Raw genomic sequence first — 22,456 nt, forward strand, 5'->3', positions numbered from 1 at the left:
CTGATGTATCAAATACTTATGTCATGCAATAAAATGCACATTAATTACTTAAAAATCATACAATGTGATTTTCTGGATTTTTGTTCTATATTCCGTCTCTCACAGTTGAAGTGTACCTATGATAAAAATTACAGACCTCTACATGCTTTGTAAGTAGGAAAACCTGCAAAATCGGCAGTGTATCAAATACTTGTTCTCCCCACTGTATATGGATCTGGGGACGCCCGTTCTATTCATTCTAATTCTATGGCAGCACATGCAGTCAGGAGCAGAGACAAGAAAATGTACGTCAAAACAATTAATATTTTTGCTATTCTATAGGTTATTAGGGTGAACGCATTAATTTGGCTGGCCAATTACCATCATCCAAAATTCCATTACCCTCACAGCCCTATTAACTAAGTTACCAGCTGGTGTCACCAGGCAGGCCAAAACTCCATCCCACCAAAAAGGCCGAATTTCCAGGTGTTTTTTTTCTTCCAAACAGCACTTAAACTAAAAAGGCATTATCATAATGTTCACAATTTCACAGTATTATTCCAACCTCAGTGTGGAAATGTGTGTGTATGTATATATATATATATATTTTTTTTTAAAACACAGGAAAATCACATTTTTGGCAGCACTAGGCCTTTAACAACATTTAAAAAAGTAGAACAAGTGAAGCAAATGTAAATGTTCAATGGGAAACGAGAGGGAAGATCTAGGTATGCACGTATAAGTATTTGTCTAATAGTCCCAGGTCATTTAAGGTCGTCAACGTTACTTGGACCCACCTCCTGCTGCGCCTGGCTGTTGCTTGGCTCCAGTTCCAGGACCTTCTGAAAGCAGCGGCTGGCTGCCATGGCATTGCCCAACGACAAGTGGCACTTGCCCTCTCGCAGATGGCCCTGTGGTGCAGTGGGTGGGAAGATACTTCCTGGTTAAAGCTGCTGGATGACTACAAAGGGTTGGTGTGCTCCACATAGGGTTTTCACGATACCAGTATCATCATTAGAGCCCAACCGATAACGGATTTCTGGATCCAATACCAATTCCGGTTAAAAAAATGTGCCAATTACCGATATATCTGCCAAAAGTATTGGATTTTTTATTGCTGGAATGAAAAGTAGAGCTTTGTGCAGAAATTCTGCTGCAATTGACTACTTTAAAACGATGATTTCTGACATTTTAGCCACAAACCTTTTAAATTAACATTAAGAACATTACTATACATTTCATAGTTTACATGGTGAATAACTACAAATCTGCAACTACTTACTAGACATGAATAAGGTGTGAACAATGATATAGATTTTTTGTAGGCCTATGCAAAACTGATTTAACTAAAGTTATCCTCTAGGAATATAAAGCCAATTACAAAGCACTCAAAACAGACAGGGGAGGGACCATTGGGAACTAACACTCACACTTGACTTCCCCACCCCCCCTACTAGCACAGACTTTGCTGAGATACTTTGAGAAAAACTGTCCTTACTATGACTGAGATATATGGTTGTTGATGAATGCACTAACTGTAAGTCGCTCTGGATATGATCATCTGCTAAATGTAATTAGAATACTATAAAAATTATTAGAATCTCTATGGGAGGGACCATCTGCAGTGTACAGTAGGTAGATGCCCTGGCTGAATTAATAAATGTAATCTCAATGTAAATATGAAATTGCACTTGTAATGTTGTACTGCCGCTTTAAGAACAGGCAGTGAGATGACAACGTTGTATCCGAATCATCACCAGATAGTCATCGCTCTTCTTCTAAAGTCTACACTATCATCTAAACTTTAAAGCATTTCTACTGATCTTTAACCAAAGCCTAAGTCTCAAATCATTACAGCACAAGCAATGTTATTCAATACAAAATGTATTAGCTAGATATTTCAACTCTGTATGGCAAGCGCGACAACGTTTATGCTTGCCGCACTCATTTGTGCCACAACTCGTTCTAGCAAGTAACAATCTAAATCACATCATCAGCACATGGCCTGAATGACAGATCAGCGGGGGTGTCTTGTTTTTTGCAGATCAAAAAGAAAACTAACCCAACACACAGTAGGCAGACAATAGCTGCAACTAGTGTTACTGTATAACTTTCGCCACCAGTCTAGTTAGCTATCGCATTAGCAGCACAGCCTGCTAGCTAAAATAACTTGCTAGCTGGCTAATGTTCGCGAAGTGAGAAAATGTGATGAGGACAGGACTACTTGCTTGGGTGAAGTGTACATAGCCAGTTTGATTTACTTTTGATTAATTACTTTTTCAAATGCGGTGGCATCGTCAACCCAGCATACCTACTACTGTTCACAATTAACCCTTTGCCATCAGCTGCCTACTGAATGACGTTCAGTGAGAGGCTTATATAAACTTTGAGAGCCCTCTTCAGGGCAAACATGGAAAACTTATACAAAAATTTCAGAAAATGCTCAGATTAGCGGATTTTTTTGTTCATTCATGTACAATAATCGGCGTTTTAAAAACGGAAGACCAACACATATCTGTGAAAGGCCAACATCAGCCGATAATATCGGCAAAAAGATTTATCGGTCGGGCTCTAATTGTAATACTCAGAAGTATCATGTCAAGGAAACAAAACATGAAGCAGTCTCAATTTATTGAGGAAAACAGTCCTAATTGGAAACAGCCAAAATTGTTTATTTTCCAAGTTACAGCACATCATATTTTACATAAAGTAGGTTCTTAAAGGACTCAAGAGTAGGAAAATGTAGTATTGTAATACTGGTATCGCGACAACCCTATACTCTACAATGGCGTCACGCCGCTGAAGCAAGCTGGCTGAACTCTGACCTTCATGAAACAGTCGTCCAGCCGCACGGCCTGCTGGGAGTCCTCCAGGGCCTCTCGGAAGCGGCACAGCATCATGAGGGTGGCCGCCCGGTTTCCATAGTAACTGGCGTTTTTAGGACATGCGTCTGTCAAAAACAAAAAGGTAACGCCTTTGTCAATCACCTTGAAACAACAGTCTACAATTCCAGAGAAACATATCACCATGTCTGAATAGCTAAATAAAATAGTATTAGCTGAATTTACAAACTGGTCGTCAATGAGAATTGTCTCTAACGATCCAGTTAAATACAAAATATATAATTTGAGAATCCTTCAAAAAGGTCCCTACATGGTTGCTCTCTACGCTACGGGCTAGCATGTTTTGTTTTAAACTAGGGTACAAAGATAGTGTTGCATTCTCACCAATGGCCTTTGTGTAGTAGTTAAATGCCTCAGAATAATCCTTCTTGACATAGCACGCATTTCCTTGCTCTTTGAAGCCCTCAGCCTCCCTGAGGAGAGGGAAAAACACCAAACAGTTTAAATATGTAGGCTAGAGAGAGAAACAAATGGAGTGTTAAGACTATCTACCAAAAATGCTGTAATACCCTTATCAATTTGTTACCTATAATTCAGCAGTAATTGATGGATAATTACGCTTAACAAACAAGCCAGTTAAGCGGGGGGAAATCCATTGACAAATCCTCTTTACTTGTTGTTGGTATTTGATTGTGATGTCAGCAAAAATATTCAGAGGCAATCTATTGTTGTGCATAGCAGCCAGGGGATATTGTCTTTGTAACTGAAACACATTTTGACCTATGAGAATGAATTGGCTCAGTGTACCAAACGGGAAAGCACACTTGGCATGTTTACCTGATTGGAACAGAAACAGAACAGCACCAAATGGCCCAGTGTGAGGACATAGAAGGCGCAGGAGCAAACTTCCGCAATCCCAATGAAGGAGGGTGATCAAATAAATATATCATTAAGACATAAGCCTACTACTAGGGGATGTGTAGTCTACTCAATCGGATATAGCGGCAATTTAGCAACTTTTTTTTTTTTTTTGTCATTTAGCAGACGCTCTTATCCAGAGCGACTTACAGGAGCAATTAGGGTTAAGTGCCTTGCTCAAGGGCACATCGACAGATTTTTCACCTAGTCGGCTCGGGGATTAGAACCAGCGTCCTTTCGGTTACTGGCACAACGCTCTTAACCACTAAGCTACCTGCCGCAACTGTTGTGATTATTTCATTTTGAGGTGACATTAAATGCACCACACTAAATAAGCATCAATAAATGAATAGGGTAAAAAAAAAAATTATACGGGTATGATATTTATATGCTTATATTGATTTGATAGTCCATTACAGGAATGACTAGGCCTAGGCTTTGACTGAATGGTTACACAGAAAAATGGCAACAAACCAACAGAAATAAACCACCATTATGGAAGACATGATTGAAGCGACTGTTCCATTTAGGTCTATGTATGTCATTTACTAAATAACTTTGTTCATTTTGATTTAATTAATTAAAATGTGGCACTGACTTGCCCATGGATTGATGTTTCAGCATCGTCTCAATGAACAGTTCAGCGTTCGACTAGCCACTTGTGACATGCACGCACAGTTACAAGCCTGCTAGAGTTAGCGGCAGGCGGACGAGCAATATCCACTGTCGTAGTACGGATGAAGCCTGAGCTGGAATGTGAATCTGGTTATCTTTAGAAAACCCATGTGTAGAACTAGCTTGCTTCGTAGGATACCGCTCAGGTAACGGTAGATAGATATCTAGCTAGATAACCCTAGCGCCGTTGGCAGAAAGCGGATGTTGCCGGTTTTCAGGGACACTATTTTCAACCTAACTTCCGTTTCCCCTGAATAAAATGGGGAAATTTCAGAATGTGGGGGAGACATGTCCACCCGTCCCCAGTGAAAGTTGCGCACCCGAGTCTACGGACAAGCAATCCATGCTTTGGTTTAGTTTGTCTGCCACTGTTTCCAAATGCTAACATTTTAGAATTTGTGGCACAAATCCCATTCAAGTAATGGTACCGATATTTGCACTTTTCACACATCCTGTCCAAATGATCCAAAAGTACCTAAAAATGGATTGTGATGCTCAATAAAGTAACTTATAGATGATTTGAACATGCGAAATAAATGCTAATATCGGTCCCAGGACTTGAATGGGATTTGTGACACAAATGCTAAAACATTAGCATTTGATAACCGTGCCAGCCACTGCCAGGGAAACTAATCCAAAGCATGGATTGCTGCCATACCTTGTCCATAGACTGCTTACAAGGTAAGGAAACCAATGAGGGAGTTCTATTAATCTGAGCCGCGGTGCACCAGTCTATGGCCCGTGACGTGAAAGGGCAAAAGTGGTGAGGTAGGAGCGTCCTTCTCAAATCGAACAGTAATACGCGCCGCTCGATCATGTTGTCAACAAGGCAGCATGTTGCATCGTCTAGAAAAACATACATCTCTATACATAGAAAATATATCTTAACTAGTTTCCATCGGAAGGCAGATAAAGCATTTTTACAAATAGTAATCACTTTGGCATGTCAAATCACATAACCTACTGTAAATGTCAATTATGTCAAATCTTGTGTTTCATTAGTTATCGTTCTGTCAGTGAATAAACATTTTGTATCATGTTTTGGCATGCTTATGTCTCATTTCAAGTAACTAGCTGCAGGCTTAAAGAAATATTCAATCATATATTTGCATAGAAAACCAAACAAATGCATGTAGATACAAAGGTGTGTCACGTATGCTAGAATGGAGTTTTAAAAACAACAGCTGCATATTAGCCAAAACATACGGCATAACCTAGACATATAGTATACCTTACGATACAATCTTCTCTAAAAACAGTTGTCCAATGTGCTCTGCAATAAGATAACCTGTTACGAACCGGCTCGTAGCTCGTAACAAAGAGGGAGACAACGAGGAGATAAAAGAAATAAAATATTTGTATTAAATAAAGTAACCTATATACAAGTAACAATGATGTGTGTAGCCAATAGTGTAAGTGAGTGGATGTGTGCATAGATGGTGATAGTGAGGGGTGCCAAAATAAACCAACACAAAGAAGCCCCAAAACACTGCGTGGAGAGTCTCCTCGATGTATGGGGGAAATGTGTATTTATCCCCGGGACACACCCGAGCCCAGGTGTGTCCCATCTCACTGACGACCCTCCCAGCTCCGCCCACCCCATAAAACCGGGGACCACCAAGGACACCGGAACACCACACCAACCCCCAAAAAATAATAATATAAATATTCACAAAAACAAAAAATAATAATACATACAGAAACGCAAACATACTGCCCTGGTTAAAGCTACCCCACTGCCCCAGCCAACCTCGTCCTCCCCAGACCTCAGCTACCTTTGCGCACAGGAAGCACCCTTTAAGAGGAAAGAAAAAAAACGAGGACAACAGCGAACAGATGACAGGAGTGACAGGACAAAACATATTAAACAGTGGCTGGTCACGTGCACGACACGCATACCTCACAACACTCAGGAACAACGCAAATGAGAAAACGCGTGACCACCGATCAATAGGACCAGACGCGTTCAGGAAAAGGACACACAAGAGAGCGTCAGCAACCACATTATCAGACCACCTGATGTGCCGCACATCGAGATGGAATGCCTGTAAAAACACCATCTCATTATCCTCTGGTTACTACACATCATAGACCTCAAGGTAAGAGGGTTATGGTTGGTGTAGACCACAATAGGTACTACACCAGACTTACACCTCGAAGTGATGTAGCGCCCATATGAGTGCTAGCGCTTCTTTTTCCTCCATGGAGTAGTTCAATTGATCACAGTTAAACTTAATAGAAAATAAACTAACGGCCTCAACACCGTACACATCTGCTTGCAGCAGGACTGCGCCTGCCCCCACGTGACTCGCATCCACCCTGCAAGGTGAATGACAAATCCACGCGAGGAGCAGCCAGCAAAAGAGTTGAGGTAAGCAACCTATTCGCATCATCAAAAGCCTTTTTAGTAGTTGTCGGTGGAAAAGCATCAATAGCTACCACTTTAGCCAGAACAGGACGCACCTCACCCTGCCCAACCACCTTACCAAGGTACGTCACGGTCGCCTGAGCAAACTCACACTTTGCCAAGTTGATAGTGAGGCGACCTGCAGCCAGGCGGTCAAACAAGGCTTGAATACGGGACAGATGCTCCTCCCAAATATCTGCATAAACCACTACATCGTCCAGATAAACAGCGCATCCAACCGGAGAAAACCCGATTCATAAGGCGCTGAAAAGCGGCAGGTGCGTTACGCAGGCCAAAACTCCTAACCAAATATGAGTACAGACCGGAGGGTGTAGTAGAGGCAGAGATTTTGCGTGCCCTACACGTCAGTGGCACCTGCCAATAGCCCTTTATCAGGTCAAACTTGCTCACAAACTTTGCTGCTCTGACCTGATCAACGCAGTACTCCATCCGAGGAAGAGGAAATTAAATCTGGTTTAGTGACACTGTTTACCTTACGGTAGTCCGTACAAAATTGGTTTGTCTCATTCGGTTTACTGACCAAGATACAGGGAGGAGCCAAGCTGGAGAAAGAAGGCTCTGCAATATCATTCACCAACGTGTACCTTATCTCAGCATCGAGACAACTACGTTTCTCTGAAGAAACTCCATAGAACCGCTGACGGATAGGGTCAGCATCCCCAACGTCAATATCGTTTTCTATTACTTAGGACACGATGGGGTAAGGTTGTGTTTCTCTAGGGCGGGAAGTAAGCTTGGCTTCTTATATGGTGACGAGTAAAACTTAAACCATGTATTTAGATTGTAGGTAGGTATTGTAGGTAGTTTATCTAGGAAGTTATTGTATGTAATTATTGTAGGTAAGTATTGTATTCGGCTGGGCCCGGTGAAGCACGAGGCTAGCTAACCCACTACCTGGACCAATAAAGCTAGCTAGCTAGCGGGTAGCTACTGGTAACTATTAGCAACTGTGGATAGTTGTTTCCAATGTTATTTCATGCTTAAGAGTACCTGTAATTATGCCAGCTAGCTACCTACCGTTCAGCTGTATTTCTAACCTCATTATCTGAAGCGTTAACGTTAGGTAGTTAGTAGCTACTCGAAATGTAGCTAGCTTGTTGCTACCTGGATAGCTAAATAAACAATAGCTGGAACGACCTAGCTTTAATATTTGGAGACGCTCGCTCTCCATTGGGACAGACTTGAACTGGCTGAATCGATTCAGTGGCTAGCTTTACACTTAACTAGCTAACAGTAGCTACTAAGGGTAAGTTATAACCTACATTTATTTTTTCATACTGGTAACCAGAGTCATTCAAAAGGAATTCAAGACATGGGTGAGTAGTTAACGTTAGCTTGGCTCTGTGTGTTTCATACAGTGGGGGGAGGGGTTGGATCGTTGACCGAGAGCAATGGCTAGCTAATATGCTAACTATTCTAGCTAGCTAATTAACTGGCTGAATAAGTTAACGACGTACTCACTCAAACTGTCAAAACTAACCCCAAAACTTTACACAACGATAGACACGGATGATCTGTTTAGCGTGTTAACACACTATTGATAGTTTGTTGTAACCGAGTATTGGTGCTAAACCTTGTTATTGGAAGCTAGCATGCTAGTTAGCTATGGCGTCATAGGATACGGTGCCCTGGGCGGTTTTCACGGAAGAATACTGTACCAAGTTAGCTAGCTGAATAAACTAAGTTAGAGTCTATTCCTAGAAAACGTTGAACAGCTGTAGTTTACAACAATTATAATTTCTAAAGTGGAAGTTGGGAGAGTTATATTTGAGTGTTTCAGTGAAAGGTAAGCGAGGGAGGCTCCACTCTCTCGCTTTCCCAGATGTTTAGTTCATTTCATTCCGATCTCCTTTTCATTATTGTAGCCTTTTTCTGTAGCCTGTCAACTATGTGTCTGTCTATCCCTGTTCTCTCCTCTCTCCACAGGCCATACAAACGCTTCACACCACGTGGCTGCTGCCACTCTAATCTGGTGGTCCCTGTGCGCACGACCCAGGTGAAGTTCCAGGTCTCCGGCAGCCTCTGGAACTGCCGTTCTGCGGCCAACAAGGCAGAGTTCATCTCAGCCTATGCTACCCTCCAGTCCCTCGACTTCTTGGCGCTGACGGAAACATGGATTACCACAGAAAACACTGCTACTCCTACTGCTCTTTCCTTGTCTGACCATGTGTTCTCACGTACCCAGAGAGCATCTGGTCAGCGCGGCGGTGGCACAGGAATCCTCATCTCTCCCAAGTGGACATTCTCTCTTTTTCTCCTGACCCATCTGTCTATCTCCTCATTTGAATTCCATGCTGTCACAGTCACTAGCCCATTAAAGTTTAACATCCTTGTCATTTATCGCCCTCCAGGTTCCCTTGGAGAGTTCATCAATGAGCTTGACGCCTTGATAAGTTCCTTTCCTGAGGATGGCTCACCCCTCACAGTTCTGGGTGACAATAACCTCCCTACGTCTGCCTTTGACTCATTTCTCTCTGCCTCCTTCTTTCCACTCCTTTCCTCTTTTGACCTCACCCTCTCACCATCCCCCCCTACTCACAAGGCAGGCAATACGCTTGACCTCATCTTTACTAGATGCTGTTCTTCTACTAATCTCACTGCAACTCCCCTCCAAGTCTCCGACCACTACTTTGTATCCTTTTCTCTCTCGCTCTCCTCCAACACTACTCACTCTGCCCCTACTCAGATGGTAATGTGCCGTCGCAACCTTCGCTCTCTCTCTCCCGCTACTCTCTCCTCTTCCATCCTATCATCTCTTCCCTCAGCTAAATCCTTCTCCCTCCGATCTCCTGATTCTGCCTCTTCAACCCTCCTCTCCTCCATTTCTGCATCTTTTGACTCTCTATGTCCCCTATCCTCCCGGCCGGCTCGGTCTTCCCCTCCTACTCCGTGGCTTGACGACTCATTGCGAGCTCACAGAAGAGGGCTCCGGGCAGCTGAGCGGAAATGGAGGAAAGCTAGACTCCCTGCGGACCGGTCATCTTTTCACTCCCTCATCTCTACATTCTCTTCCTCTGTTTCCGCTGCTAAAGCCACTTTCTACTACTCTAAATTTCAAGCCTCTGCATCTAACCCTAGGAAGCTCTTTGCCACCTTCTCCTCCCTGCTGAATCCTCCTCCTCCACCTCCCTCTCTGTGGATGACTTCGTCAACCATTTTGAAAAGAAGAAGGTTGACGACATCTGATCCTCATTTATTAAGTCAAATGACACCGCTGGTCCTGCTCACACTGCCCTACCCTATGCTTTGACGTCTTTCTCCCCTCTCTCTCCAGATGAAATCTTGCGACTTGTGAGGGCCGGCCGACAAATAACCTGCCCACTTGACCCTATCCCCTCTCTTCTCCAGACCATTTCCGGAGACCTTCTCCCTTACCTCACCTTGCTCATCAACTCATCCTTGACCGCTGGCCATGTCCCTTCAGTCTTCAAGAGAACGAGAGTTGCACCCCTCCTCAAAAAACACTCGATCCCTCCGATGTCAACAACTACAGACCAGTATCCCTTCTTTCTTTTCTCTCCAAAACTCTTGAGCGTGCCGTCTCTAGCCAACTCTCCTGCTATCTCTCTCAGAATTACCTTCTTGATCCAAACCAGTCAGGTTTCAAGACTGGTCATTCAACTGAGACTGCTCTTCTCTGTGTCACGGAGGCTCTCCGCACTGCTAAAGCTAACTCTCTCTCCTCTGCTCTTATCCTTCTAGACCTATCCGCTGCCTTTGATACTGTGAACCATCAGATCCTCCTCTCCGAGTTGGGCATCTCCGGCGCGGCTCACTCTTGGATTGCGTCCTACCTGACAGGTCGCTCCTACCAGGTGGCGTGGTGAGAATCTGTCTCCGCACCACGTGCTCTCACCACTGGTGTCCCCCAGGGCTCAGTTCTAGGCCCTCTCCTATTCTCTCTATACACCAAGTCACTTGGCTCTGTCATATCCTCACATGGTCTCTCCTATCATTGCTACACAGACGACACACAATTAACTGATAACCAGGTGGCAAATCGCATCTCTGCATGTCTGGCATACATATTAGTGTGGATGTCGGATCACCACCTCAAGCTGAACCTCGGCAAGACTGAGCTGCTCTTCCTCCCGGGGAAGGACTGCCCGCTCCATGATCTCGCCATCACAGTTGACAACTCCATTGTGTCCTCCTCCCAGAGTGCAAAGAACTTTGGCGTGACCCTGGACAACACCCTGTCGTTCTCCGCTAACATCAAAGCGGTGACCCGATCCTGCAGGTTCATGCTCTACAACATTCGCAGAGTACGACCCTACCTTACACAGAAAGCAGTACAGGTCCTAATCCAGGCACTTGTCATCTCCCGTCTGGATTACGGCAACTCGCTGTTGGCTGGGCTCCCTGCCTGTGCCATTAAACCCCTACAATTTATCCAAAATGCTGCAGCCCGTCTGGTGTTCAACCTTCCCAAGTTATCTCATGTCACCCCGCTCCTCCGCACACTCCACTGGCTTCCAGTTGAGGCTCGCATCTACTACAAGACCATGGTGCTTGCCTATGGAGCTGTGAGGGGAACGGCACCTCCTTACCTTCAGGCTCTGATCAGACCCTACACCCAAACAAGGCCACTACGTTCATCCACCTCTAGCCTGCTAGCTCCCCTACCTCTACGGAAGCACAGTTCGCGCTCAGCCCAGTCAAAGCTATTCGCTGCTCTGGCACCCCAATGGTGGTACAAGCTCTCCCACGACGCCAGGACAGCGGAGTCACTGACCACCTTCCGGAGACACTTGAAACCCTTCCTATTTAAGGAACACCTGGCTATAGTATAAAAGTAATCCTTCTACCCCCCCACCCCCCCTCCCTTAAAAAAAATAAAAAAAGTGGTTGTCCCACTGGCTATCATAAGTTGAATGCACCAATTTGTAAGTCACTCTGGATAAGAGCGTCTACTAAATTATGTAAATGTAACTGTATTAAGTTTGTACGTGTAGGCGTATCAGAAAACAAAACTGGAAAACTCTGAATCATAGCGACCACCTCGTCTCGCCTATCAGAAGGTAGATGAGCGAGAAGGCTATCCAAAACATCCAGTGACTGAATTGTTTAATCAACCCTGCAGTACGCAATCGTCGGGACCAGGGACATCCTCCTCACCATGCACGGACACAGCGTGACAAAAAGAAGAACCCAGCGATGTAACAGTACCAGCCAAAATAACAGGTTTTACATCCTTCGCAGTCTCCCACTGTTCGGCCCCAGAGGAACGTGCGTAATAGGGTTTTAGCAGATTTACATGGCACAGTTTGTGCGCATTACTCCGTTCCGGAGTGGCAACTAGATAGTTTTGCTCAGTGCGCTGGCGCACAATCGTATTTGGACCTTGCAACTTGGCTTGAAAAGGAGATCCAACAATTGGCAGCAGAGCAAGAACCATAGCTGGAAGTAGAGTCCTAAGCGTTGTTGTTCACTAGTTTACTCCAATTAGGGATGGGGTGGTGTTGGAAGATAATAAAGGGAAATATTTTTTTTAAGGATGTGTATATGTTGTATGTATGTATGTATGTATGTATGTATGTATGCATGCATTATATATATATATATATATACAAGGGAAAAAAACATGGGGGATTGGAAGTGATGCAGACAATTACATTGATAGAAGTTACAATCTGCAATATTAAAGCTGATCTACCCCCTTAAAAAAGAAAAGAAAAGAACCTGGTCACCTGGACTAAAGTGACGAGGCTCAGCTCGCCGATCAAATATTCCTTTCATCCTCCACTGTGAAGATAACAGCTTCTTTTTAGCCATCTCACCAGCGGCGTACAGGCGTCGCCGGAAATCACACATATAAGATAACAGGGACTGAGGTGGCTTGGGAGACTTCCAGTCATCCTGGAGCACTGCTAGAAGCCCACGCACACTATGTCCGAACACAATGTCACTTTGACTGAAACCTGTACTCTCCTGTGAAACCTCCCTGGCGGCTAACAGTAACCATGGCAACCCCTCCTCTCAATCCTTATCCGTCGCTGTACAATAAGCTCTCAACAAAGATTTAAGTGTTTGATGGAAACGTTCCAGCACTCCTCGACTCTGCGCGTGATAGGCGCTAGCCAAATTGTGTTTAATTTGGAGCTGTTGGTGAACCTGCCCAAACAGATTAGAGGTGAAATTAGAACCTTGGTCACTGAATAACGTTACGGATTCCAAACAGCGAGAATGATGGCTTAGCGGAAACCACTAGAGATGGAGACACGACAGGCCATACACGCTCACCAGCCAAGTTATTCCCAAGGATAACGTTGATACCCTCAACAGGCAACAAAGGACGCAGCCCTACAAAAACCTCGCCTTTCACCAGTTCAGAATCCAACATCAGTTATGCAGTGGAACTGACAGTGTGTTCAACACGATTCCCGTAATTAGAACACTATTCCCCAAGTCAGTCTCAGCAGAGAAGGGTAACACAGACTAACACAAATGACTCAGAGGCACCTGTCCCCCTCAGGATCTTCACTGGCACGTTACTTCCTAACAGAGACACAAAACCCTCTGTAATGAAAGGTAAATAATCTGGGTCAAGACAAGTGCCAATTACACTGTGCACCACAGGAGAGATGAGATATATAAGGAGCTTCCCCAAATCATACAATAGATCAACCCTACTCTTGGTGCGGATTTGCTGTGGGTAATTACACACAGTAGCCTCACAATAAATAAATAAACTGCACGCTGGCGGAAGACAAGGTGAGCGCTACCATTAGTCCTGTGTCATGCCAACAGTAAAGCATCCTGAGACCATTCATGTGTGGGGTTGCTTCTCAGCCAAGGGAGTGGGCACACTCACAATTTTGCCTTAGAACACAGCCATGAATAAAGAATGGTACCTACACATCCTCCGAGAGCAACTTCTCCCAACCATCCAAGAACAGTTTGGTGACGAACAATGCCTTTTCCAACATGATGGAGCGCCTTGCCATAAGGCAAAAGTGATAACTAAGTGGCTCGGGGAACAGAACATCGACATTTTGGGACCATGGCCAGGAAACTCCCCAGACCTTAATCCCATTGAGAACTTGTGGTCGATCCTCAAGAGGCGGGAGGACAAACAAAACCCCACAAATTCTGACGAACTCCAAGCATTGATTATGCAAGAATGGGCTGCCATCAGTCAGGATGTGGCCCAGAAGTTAATTGACAGCATGCCAGGGCGGATTGCAGAGGTCTTGAAAAAGAAGGGTCAACACTGCAAATATTGACTCTTTGCATAAACTTAATGTAATTGTCAATAAAAGCCTTTGACACGTATGGATTGCTTGTAATTATACTTCAGTATACCATGGTAACATCTGACAAAAATATCTCATAACACTGAAGCAGCGAACTTTGTGAAGACCAATACTTGTGTCATTCTTAAAACTTTTGACCACGACTGTAGAGCAAGAGTTTCCAGCCTGGGCAAGGGCCTGGAAACTAACCAATGTTCCCCTCTCCAACACAGCACACACCCAACTATCCACCACAGTGTCAAGTTTACCAAACAAAGGCAACCAACACTGGACCTAACAAACAGCAGCTTCCCAATACCATGGTGACCATGCATAATGTTGGCTGCATTGGAATATAAGGTATGGAGAATAATAAAAGAGCTTGTAGGATTATAGAAAAAGCAGTTGGGAAATGTGAGTTTCAAATATTAAATGTTCAGTGAACGTGAGTATATTTAGGTGGTTTAAATTATTAACATTCCTATTAACCTTCAAAAAGTTGACAGTGCCAAAATCTTGCCAATCAATTAATTATTCTACTTACTAACTATGACTGAGTATGAGACATGTTTTCCATAATGCACGTTTGCATATACATTGGGACAAAAAACACCATCACAAAGTGATTTTATTGAGTACGGAGACTAATAGAAAAGGTGTCTCAGGCAGTAGTATCTAAATATAGTGTAACCTACCAATCAATGTATATTTAGTGCCGTGGAGGGCACAATCTTACAATGTTACAGTTCAGAAATGAGAGCTTTACCATGTATGCCAAAAGCCTGGGCCTCTGATAGAGACTGTAGAAGAGTCATCAACACATGCTTCAGTATTCTCCCTTCTCTCTAGGAGCATTTGTGTGCTCAGGCCCTATAGGCGTATCGAAAGGATCCCACCCTGATCACCAATGTAGCGGACCGATGTAGTGACACAAGTGCCTTAGCAGAATGCAATCTAAAGCTTGTGTGGTCCAGAGACGAGAACTCTACCATCTATGGCAAAAGACTGGGCTCCTGATGGGGACAATAGAATTATCCCCACTGCATGTTACAATAGTAAAATAATCTGTTTGTCACCTGTTAAACTGATTCTACATTGAATTGAGTCTTTGAGATGTTCAAACAAGCACGTATCTGTAGTTGGTGTTCTTCAACTTTAAAATGCACTAGACTGTTTAAGACAAACCCCAAAAAGAAAAGCCAACAGGCAAATGCATACGTGGTCCCAATGTCTAAATAGTGACAGCAGGGCTAATTCAAACTGCAGTAGGATGGTTCTCCTCACAGGTGAGTGAATCAGCCAATACTTGGTTGGTCTCTGGGAGCAGGACACAGGAGAGCTGAATAGATCATGTGAGACAAAAGTGAGAGACCAGAATGAATCAAATAAATCACAGCAAAGGAATGTAGTTTGTGAGCTAGAAAATGAACATCCTGACAGTCTGAGGCAGGGTGCTCTGCCATCATCCTACTCCAACTATTGACAGGGATAATGTGGCATTTCTTATTTGTCAGTATGAATGAAGTTAGTGTCCTGCCTTGACAGTATTAGATTTACACTACTTGTCCAATAGATTTTTGTTGTCTTAAATGATTACTTGGAATAAACTGATAGCTAAAACGCTCATCGTCCCGGAATGACATGCTAGCGATAAAGCGACACTACATCCCCAAAGATATGTGGACACCTGCTCGTCAAACATCTCATTCCAAAATCATGAGCATTAATATGGAGTTGGTCCTCCACTCTTCTGAGAAAGCTTTCCACTAGATGTTGGAACATTGCTGCAGGGACTTGCTTCCATTCAGCCACAAGAGCATTAGTGAGGTCGGGCACTGATGTTGGGCGATTAGGCCTGGCTCACAGTCAGCGTTGCAATTCATCCCAAAGGTGTTCGATGGGGTTGAGGTCAGGGCTCCTGTGCAGGCCAATCAAGTTCTTCCCCATTGATCTCGACAAACCATTTCTGTATGGACCTCGCTTTGTGCACAGGGGCATTGTCATGCTGAAACAGGAAAGGGCCTTCCCCAAATTGTTGCCACAAAGATGGAAGCACAGAATCGTCTAGAATGTCATTGTATGCTGTAGCATTTAGATTTCACTTCCCTGGAACTAAGGATCCCAGCCCGAACCATGAAAAACAGCCCCAAACCATTATTCCTCCTCCACCAAACTTTACAGTTGGCACAATGCATTCAGGTAGGTAGCGTTCTCCTGGCATTCGCCAAACCCAGATTCATCCATAGGACTGCCAGATGATGAAGCGTGATTCATCACTCCAGAGAACGCGTTTCCACTGCTCCAGAGTACAATAGCGGCGAGCTTTACACAACTCCAGGAGACGCTTGGCATTGCACATGGTGATCTTTGGCTTATGTGCGGCTGCTCGGCCATGGAAACCTATTTCATGAAGCTCCCGACGAACAGTTATTGTGCTGACGTTACTTCCAGAGGCAGTTTGGACCTTGGTAGTGAGTGTTGCAACCAAGGACAAACAATTTTTACGAGCTACGTGCTTAAGCACTCAGCTGTGAGCTTGGTACGCACTTCAGCACTCTGCGGTCCCGTTCTGTGAGCTTGTGTAGCCTACCACTTTGTGGCTGAGCCGTTGTTGCTCCTATACGTTTCCACTTCCCAATAACAGCACTTACAGTTGACTGGGAACCTCTAGCAGGGCAGAAATGTGACAAAATGACTTTTTGGAAAGGTGGCATCAAAGGATTTTAGAACTAAACCAAGATAGACCACAGCCTGCCGTTTCCAACAGGAACATATGAGTCATAGTGGGCAGAAGAAAGGAGGTGGGCAGAGCCAAGCACGAGCTAGCGAGATCCTATAGGCGCGTTCTAGCACGCATCTGCCTATTTCCATTAGGGAACTCCTACTCTGAAGTGCGCAATAACTCAATTCGCCTTTACACTCCTTCTAAACAAAGTGATTTTTTTAAACGGGTAAAGTCTACAAAACTTAGTCCACTATGTTCATAACAGATTCTACTTTTGGGAACATAACTGTACTGAGATCAAATGTTTCATCGATAAGAAAATGTGCTGAATATCGTCCCAAATGCATCTCGTTCCATCTTCTCCTACCGCCAGTGGGCTTCCTCTCACTACCATATTTGGTAGTGAGAGGAAACGCCAATCGGATGCTTCACAGAAATATCTGTCTCACTGTTCTATCTATGGTGGCATCCTACGATGGTGCCACGTTGAAAGTCACTGAGCTCTTCAGTAAGGCCATTCTACTGCCAATGTTTGTCTATGGAGATTGCGTGTCTGTGTGCTCGATTTTATACACCTGTCAGCAACGGATGTGGCTGAAATAGCCAAATACACTCATTTGAAGGGGTGTCCGCATACTTTTGTATATATATAGGTTATCTGCTCCTGCTAGCTAGCGACAGATCTACTTGTTGTAACTAGCCAGTTAGCGACATTACTAAGGTTGCTGTGTTCTATGTTGGGAGTCATTTTACAGCTTGCGTTAATGTATCACGTTTCTATGGCTAAATAGTTAAATTAGAAATACAAGTTTATCGGACAGAGATCTCTCGCGATGTCACCAGCTGTCTACTACCTTAGATACGGATAACGTGATTAGCAGCGATAGTGCCATGGATAGTACACAAGTTTATATGGGTTTACAGTTTAGTACTCGGCGGCGTTTGCCTGTCCATCTAGCGAACATAGAAGTAAGTATTTCGACAACAAACGGAATGTGTTCAGAATTAATAAATAGGCTTGTACACTATGTAAAAACCAGCTCCTCCCTCGACAGAGATCTATCAATTCGAAAACGAATGCAAACAGCTTGTTCCGATTTACCACCTAATTGTGTCATTTGGTTTGGGTTAACTGTCCACATCCTCTTTCTTCCATTAGGCCCATGTAAACTAGCTGCAATGTTTGCAGGTGTAACAGCGTGATATTTTGCCACCACATCTACACCATATCAAGTGCACACTTTTGAAAACCAAACTTGCATGCCAAGAGTTGCTAACTAGCGTGCACAAAACTCATAGGTAACTGGACATGGATCTCGACGCTAAGTAGGCAAAAAAGGCCACATCCGTTGTTCATTTTAAAAATGTAATGAGCAGACCGATATTCACAGTTATTTTGTACACTATTGTGTGGCACTAGTAGCTACTATGATGGCATTATCATCAACGTGACTGAGAAATTGATCATTCCGTCTGGCCTCAGCATGTCTCCCCATCTTTGGCCTCAATATGGGCAACCTTAACGTTATTTGACAGTAGCAGTTGAGTGGCCATAATGCAGTGACAAAGGATACAAACAGAAAACCAGCACAGTTCAGGGTAGTTTGCAGATTTAGTCAATTAGCTAGATTACAAAAATAGTAGAACCTCAAATATAAACCCATTTTGTCATTGTAAATTGTAAAGTAATTGTCAATACGAAGGAACAAACGGCATAGTTAGCAAACTATCCTAGCTAGTAGTAGTTTTCTGGAATGTTCTGTCTAGAGACTCGAGACTGTTGACAATGGCACTCTTTCTTACCCCCCTTGGATTAGCTAGTTAATTGTAGCTACCTTTAGCTAACGTCAGTTAGCTAGCCAGGTAGGCCCCGCTAAGTAGAAATAGATGACGATTATGCTTGGATTTCGATCAAATAACAAAGGATACTTTCTTCACAACCCGTACACATTTATGAAAAAGTGCATATTTAGCTACCTCTCCATGTCGTCGTCACTGATTATTTGTGGCTCTAGTTCCATCGGCATGACGATGTCAACAGCTGCCATTTTTTCCTGAAAGGAACGCGTCTCTTTTTTTCACAAACGAGGTTAGCCAAAGCCACGCCTAGGGGCGTATTCCAGCCTACATACGTCCGTGTCATTGGTCAACAGCATGAGAGCGGTGATTGGATAGATTTAGAGAGCCTCAGCCAGGCGTATGGTGAGTGATTCAAAGCCAGAATTCAGCGAAATTAAGCTACTGACACCTCTCACCAAATCACCTAATTTCTTCCTAGCGCCATAAAATACCGCAATGAATTAACATAGACTGTCAATGGAGACAACTTTTATTCAAAGGCCTCAAACTGCCGACGCGTTCACGTCACGTTCATGTCACGTGACATGGACACGTCATGGAGATAGAGGTAGTGTTCACTTCCTAAACACCTGACACTGACAGGTGTTAGTTTAAGTATGTATAGTTTATTATTAAAGATCTCACCATGAAAGCCTTACAAACGTCTACATGACTTCTACATGTACATGATTTTGTAAAAAAAAGATTTTTCATTGCCAGAGTAATCTAATCAATTGAATTTGTTGATTTAGCTAAAATAGACATATCACCTCAGCCAAAAAAGTATTAGGCTTGTTGATTTGCAGCTAGCCACCATTACTGTGTAGATATGCCTATTTCTCAAATCAATATGGACACAAGGCCTTCTTTGTTGAAGGGAGCATATTCAGAAATAAGAGGTAGCCTAGGTCTCTAGTGGCGCATTCATAACAACTGGGAACTCGTCAATCTCTGACTTCCGACTTCAGTGCGTTCAAGACAACTGGGATCTCGGGAAAACTAACGAGCTCCGACTAGGAAAATTTGTTTTGAACAGTCATCCAACTCGGAATTCCAATTCAGAAACTCTGTCATCTTTCTCTGACATTCTGACCTGAAAATCACTGATGTCATGATTTGACCTTGTTTTTGCCCCAGAGTTCCCAGTTTACCACAAGTTTACCTGTTTAACAGACACAATCACTGTCACCATACAGGCTATCAATTTCTGTGGAGAAACCTGAAGGATCTGGAGAAGGTCTGTATGGAGGAGTGGGCCAAAATCCCTGCTGCAGTGTGTGCAAACCTGGTCAAGACCTACAGGAAACGTATGATCTCTGTAATTGCAAACCAAGGTTTCTGTACGAAATATTAAGTTCTGCTTTTCTGATGTATCAAATACTTATGTCATGCAATAAAATGCAAATTAATTACTTAAAAATCATACAATGTGATTTTCTGGATTTTTGTTTTAGATTCCGTACAGTTTTAGATTAGGTACAGTTGAAGTGTACCTATGATAAAAATTACAAACCTCTACATGCTTTGTAAGTAGGAAAACCTGCAAAATCGGCAGTGTATCAAATACTTGTTCTCCCCACTGTATTACACATTATATATTGTTTATATTCATTTATGAAACATGCTGTAATGTGTTCCATGTGAACAAAAAATATATTTAAAGGCAGGTAGCCTAGTGGTAGGAGAGTTGGGCAAGGCTCTTAACTTCAGTTGTTCCTTTAAGTCGCTCTAGATCCTAAATTACTCAAGGATTATAGTGTATACATGTATATATTCTAAGAATCTTTGATTTAACGTTAGCCATTGAAACATCTAGGGAATGATGCACCCACATCAGCAGCAGAAAGACAAAGGCAGTGATGGAGATGATGCCACGCCCGATAAAAGCGGTGCCCTCCACCATGAGAATAAACCAGGTCATCACCCTTGCTCCTGGTGAGCTGATGTCTCGTGATGTCATCTGCCTTTGTTCAACAAAGAAGGACCTAAACTATACATGCTTTAATTGAAAGCATTTTTTTATTTAAATGATGATCCCGCTGACACATAATGTGTCAATTTCAGGGTTTAATATAGCAGAATTCTGATATTTTACATACATTTTCTATTTATAATAATTGAATTGGTTTGGGGGACACATGAGCATTAGGTAAATGTTGATTTTATAACTTTTATAATCATATTCAGACAACTTCAATATTGTCTGTAACGGGGTTGAAGATAAATGGTGTTCATATCAGACAAAAATGGACAATAACAAAAGGGCTTTAATGCCTGAGGTGGGAAAATATATTTTCTTGAAGGTTGAATATGTACTTAATGTTGTGGGGTGTTCAGGAAATGCATTTATTCTAGTAAAAAATAATAATACCGCAGCCCAAGAATTACCCATAGGCCACTCTGTGTTATTTTGTAATGCATCATGCATTTCATTTACACTGTAATTGTTTGTGTACATTCTTTAATGACTAATACATCCTATTAGTTGAATGGAGTAACTGCATTCCTCGTTTTACAGAGTAATTATTTGATTGACCAAACGCTTATAATTTAGTAGGTCTATTGGTATTTGTTATTTACACTATACACATAGCATATTCTTGGGTACAACCTTGACATCTCTGATCTGCTTGCCTCAATAAATTAATGCTAGAACATTGGTCGCCAGGATTAGCTATTTGTATCTAGTCTCTTAATAAGTGCATAATGGTGCACGTTAGACATGTTCATTATAGTCATACTGAGTCGGTGATGTAATGATTCGCTATCTCGCTAGATCCTCCAGAGACGCACATGGCCTGATGCATTTATTCACATAATAATGGAGTCAGATTGATAAATGTAGTTTATTATTATATTGAACTTAATTTCTACATAATGGTTGGATAATTTCCATCAAACTACATAATGGTGACCCCTCATCCTCAGTCGATGGGAATTTCCACCAATGTACACTACTGCTTTATACCTGACCACGTTTTTAAGGTTACACCTAGGCCTATTCCTTGTAAATATTAAGCTCTGTGTATTGAGTATAATTGAAAAAATGTCCAGACAAGAAGGAGGGAATGGGTGTGTGGCGATGACACTCTAAAGGCATGTTTCTGTCTCCCGACAAATCGTGCGCATTTATTGTGTCATTGTGTGAATTGTTTAGGCTACCGTTTGTTTGTTAATGTTGATCAATTCCCCATTATATCACCACCGGTAAATATTCACCGTTAATGCCGTTTTTTATCATCTACAATGTTGATTTATGGTAATTTCTGTTAATGCAATTCAAACTGCTACACTTGATCATTACGTTTTGTTTTATTTCATAACATTTACGACTTTTGTCAATTTCTTCATTGTTTTGTACATTTCTTTGTCTTTTGTTTGCATGTGAGCATGTCTTTTTTTGTCAGTCCTGTCAATGTTGAGTGATCACACATTCCTCAGCACGCATACAGTAGAAGGCTACTTTGCTTGCTTGCAAATATGTGCTAAAAGTGGGGATGTTTCATAGTATTTCTGATTATCTTAACTCCCCACCACCAATTAACCTTTTTTTTTTTACAGAAAACCACAGAACCACCATGGCAATATATAATATAATAATATAATATGCCATTTAGCAGACGCTTTTATCCAAAGCGACTTACAGTCATGCGTGCATACATTTTTGTGTATGGGTGGTCCCGGGGATCGAACCCACTACCTTGGCGTTACAAGCACCGTGCTCTACCAGCTGAGCTACAGAGGACCACAATATAGGCCTACACTCAGAAAAAAACTGCTATCTAGAACCTAAAAGGATTATTCAGCTGTCCCA

General features: G+C 42.8%; 1 protein-coding gene across 2 annotated transcripts in view; it reads right to left on the reverse strand.

Moving 5' to 3' along the window:
* The window catches only part of LOC121547174 (dnaJ homolog subfamily C member 7), a 47,342-nt gene extending 28,465 nt beyond the window's left edge, over positions 1-18,877 (reverse strand). Inside the window, exons 1-4 of one of the 2 annotated variants that reach the window (XM_041858305.2) lie at positions 18,781-18,877; positions 3,207-3,295; positions 2,805-2,929; positions 777-890 (exon numbers count right to left, since the gene is read on the reverse strand). In XM_041858305.2, the coding sequence (XP_041714239.2) occupies positions 777-890; positions 2,805-2,929; positions 3,207-3,295; positions 18,781-18,851 (399 nt within the window). In that variant the 5' untranslated portion in view covers positions 18,852-18,877. The remainder of the gene's footprint in view (positions 1-776; positions 891-2,804; positions 2,930-3,206; positions 3,296-18,780) is intronic. The other variant, XM_041858306.2, reaches the window with a different exon arrangement.
* Positions 18,878-22,456: the final 3,579 nt, after the last annotated feature.

This window comes from Coregonus clupeaformis, chromosome 31, assembly GCF_020615455.1.
Source record: "Coregonus clupeaformis isolate EN_2021a chromosome 31, ASM2061545v1, whole genome shotgun sequence".
NCBI classification, from domain to species: Eukaryota; Metazoa; Chordata; class Actinopteri; order Salmoniformes; family Salmonidae; genus Coregonus; species Coregonus clupeaformis.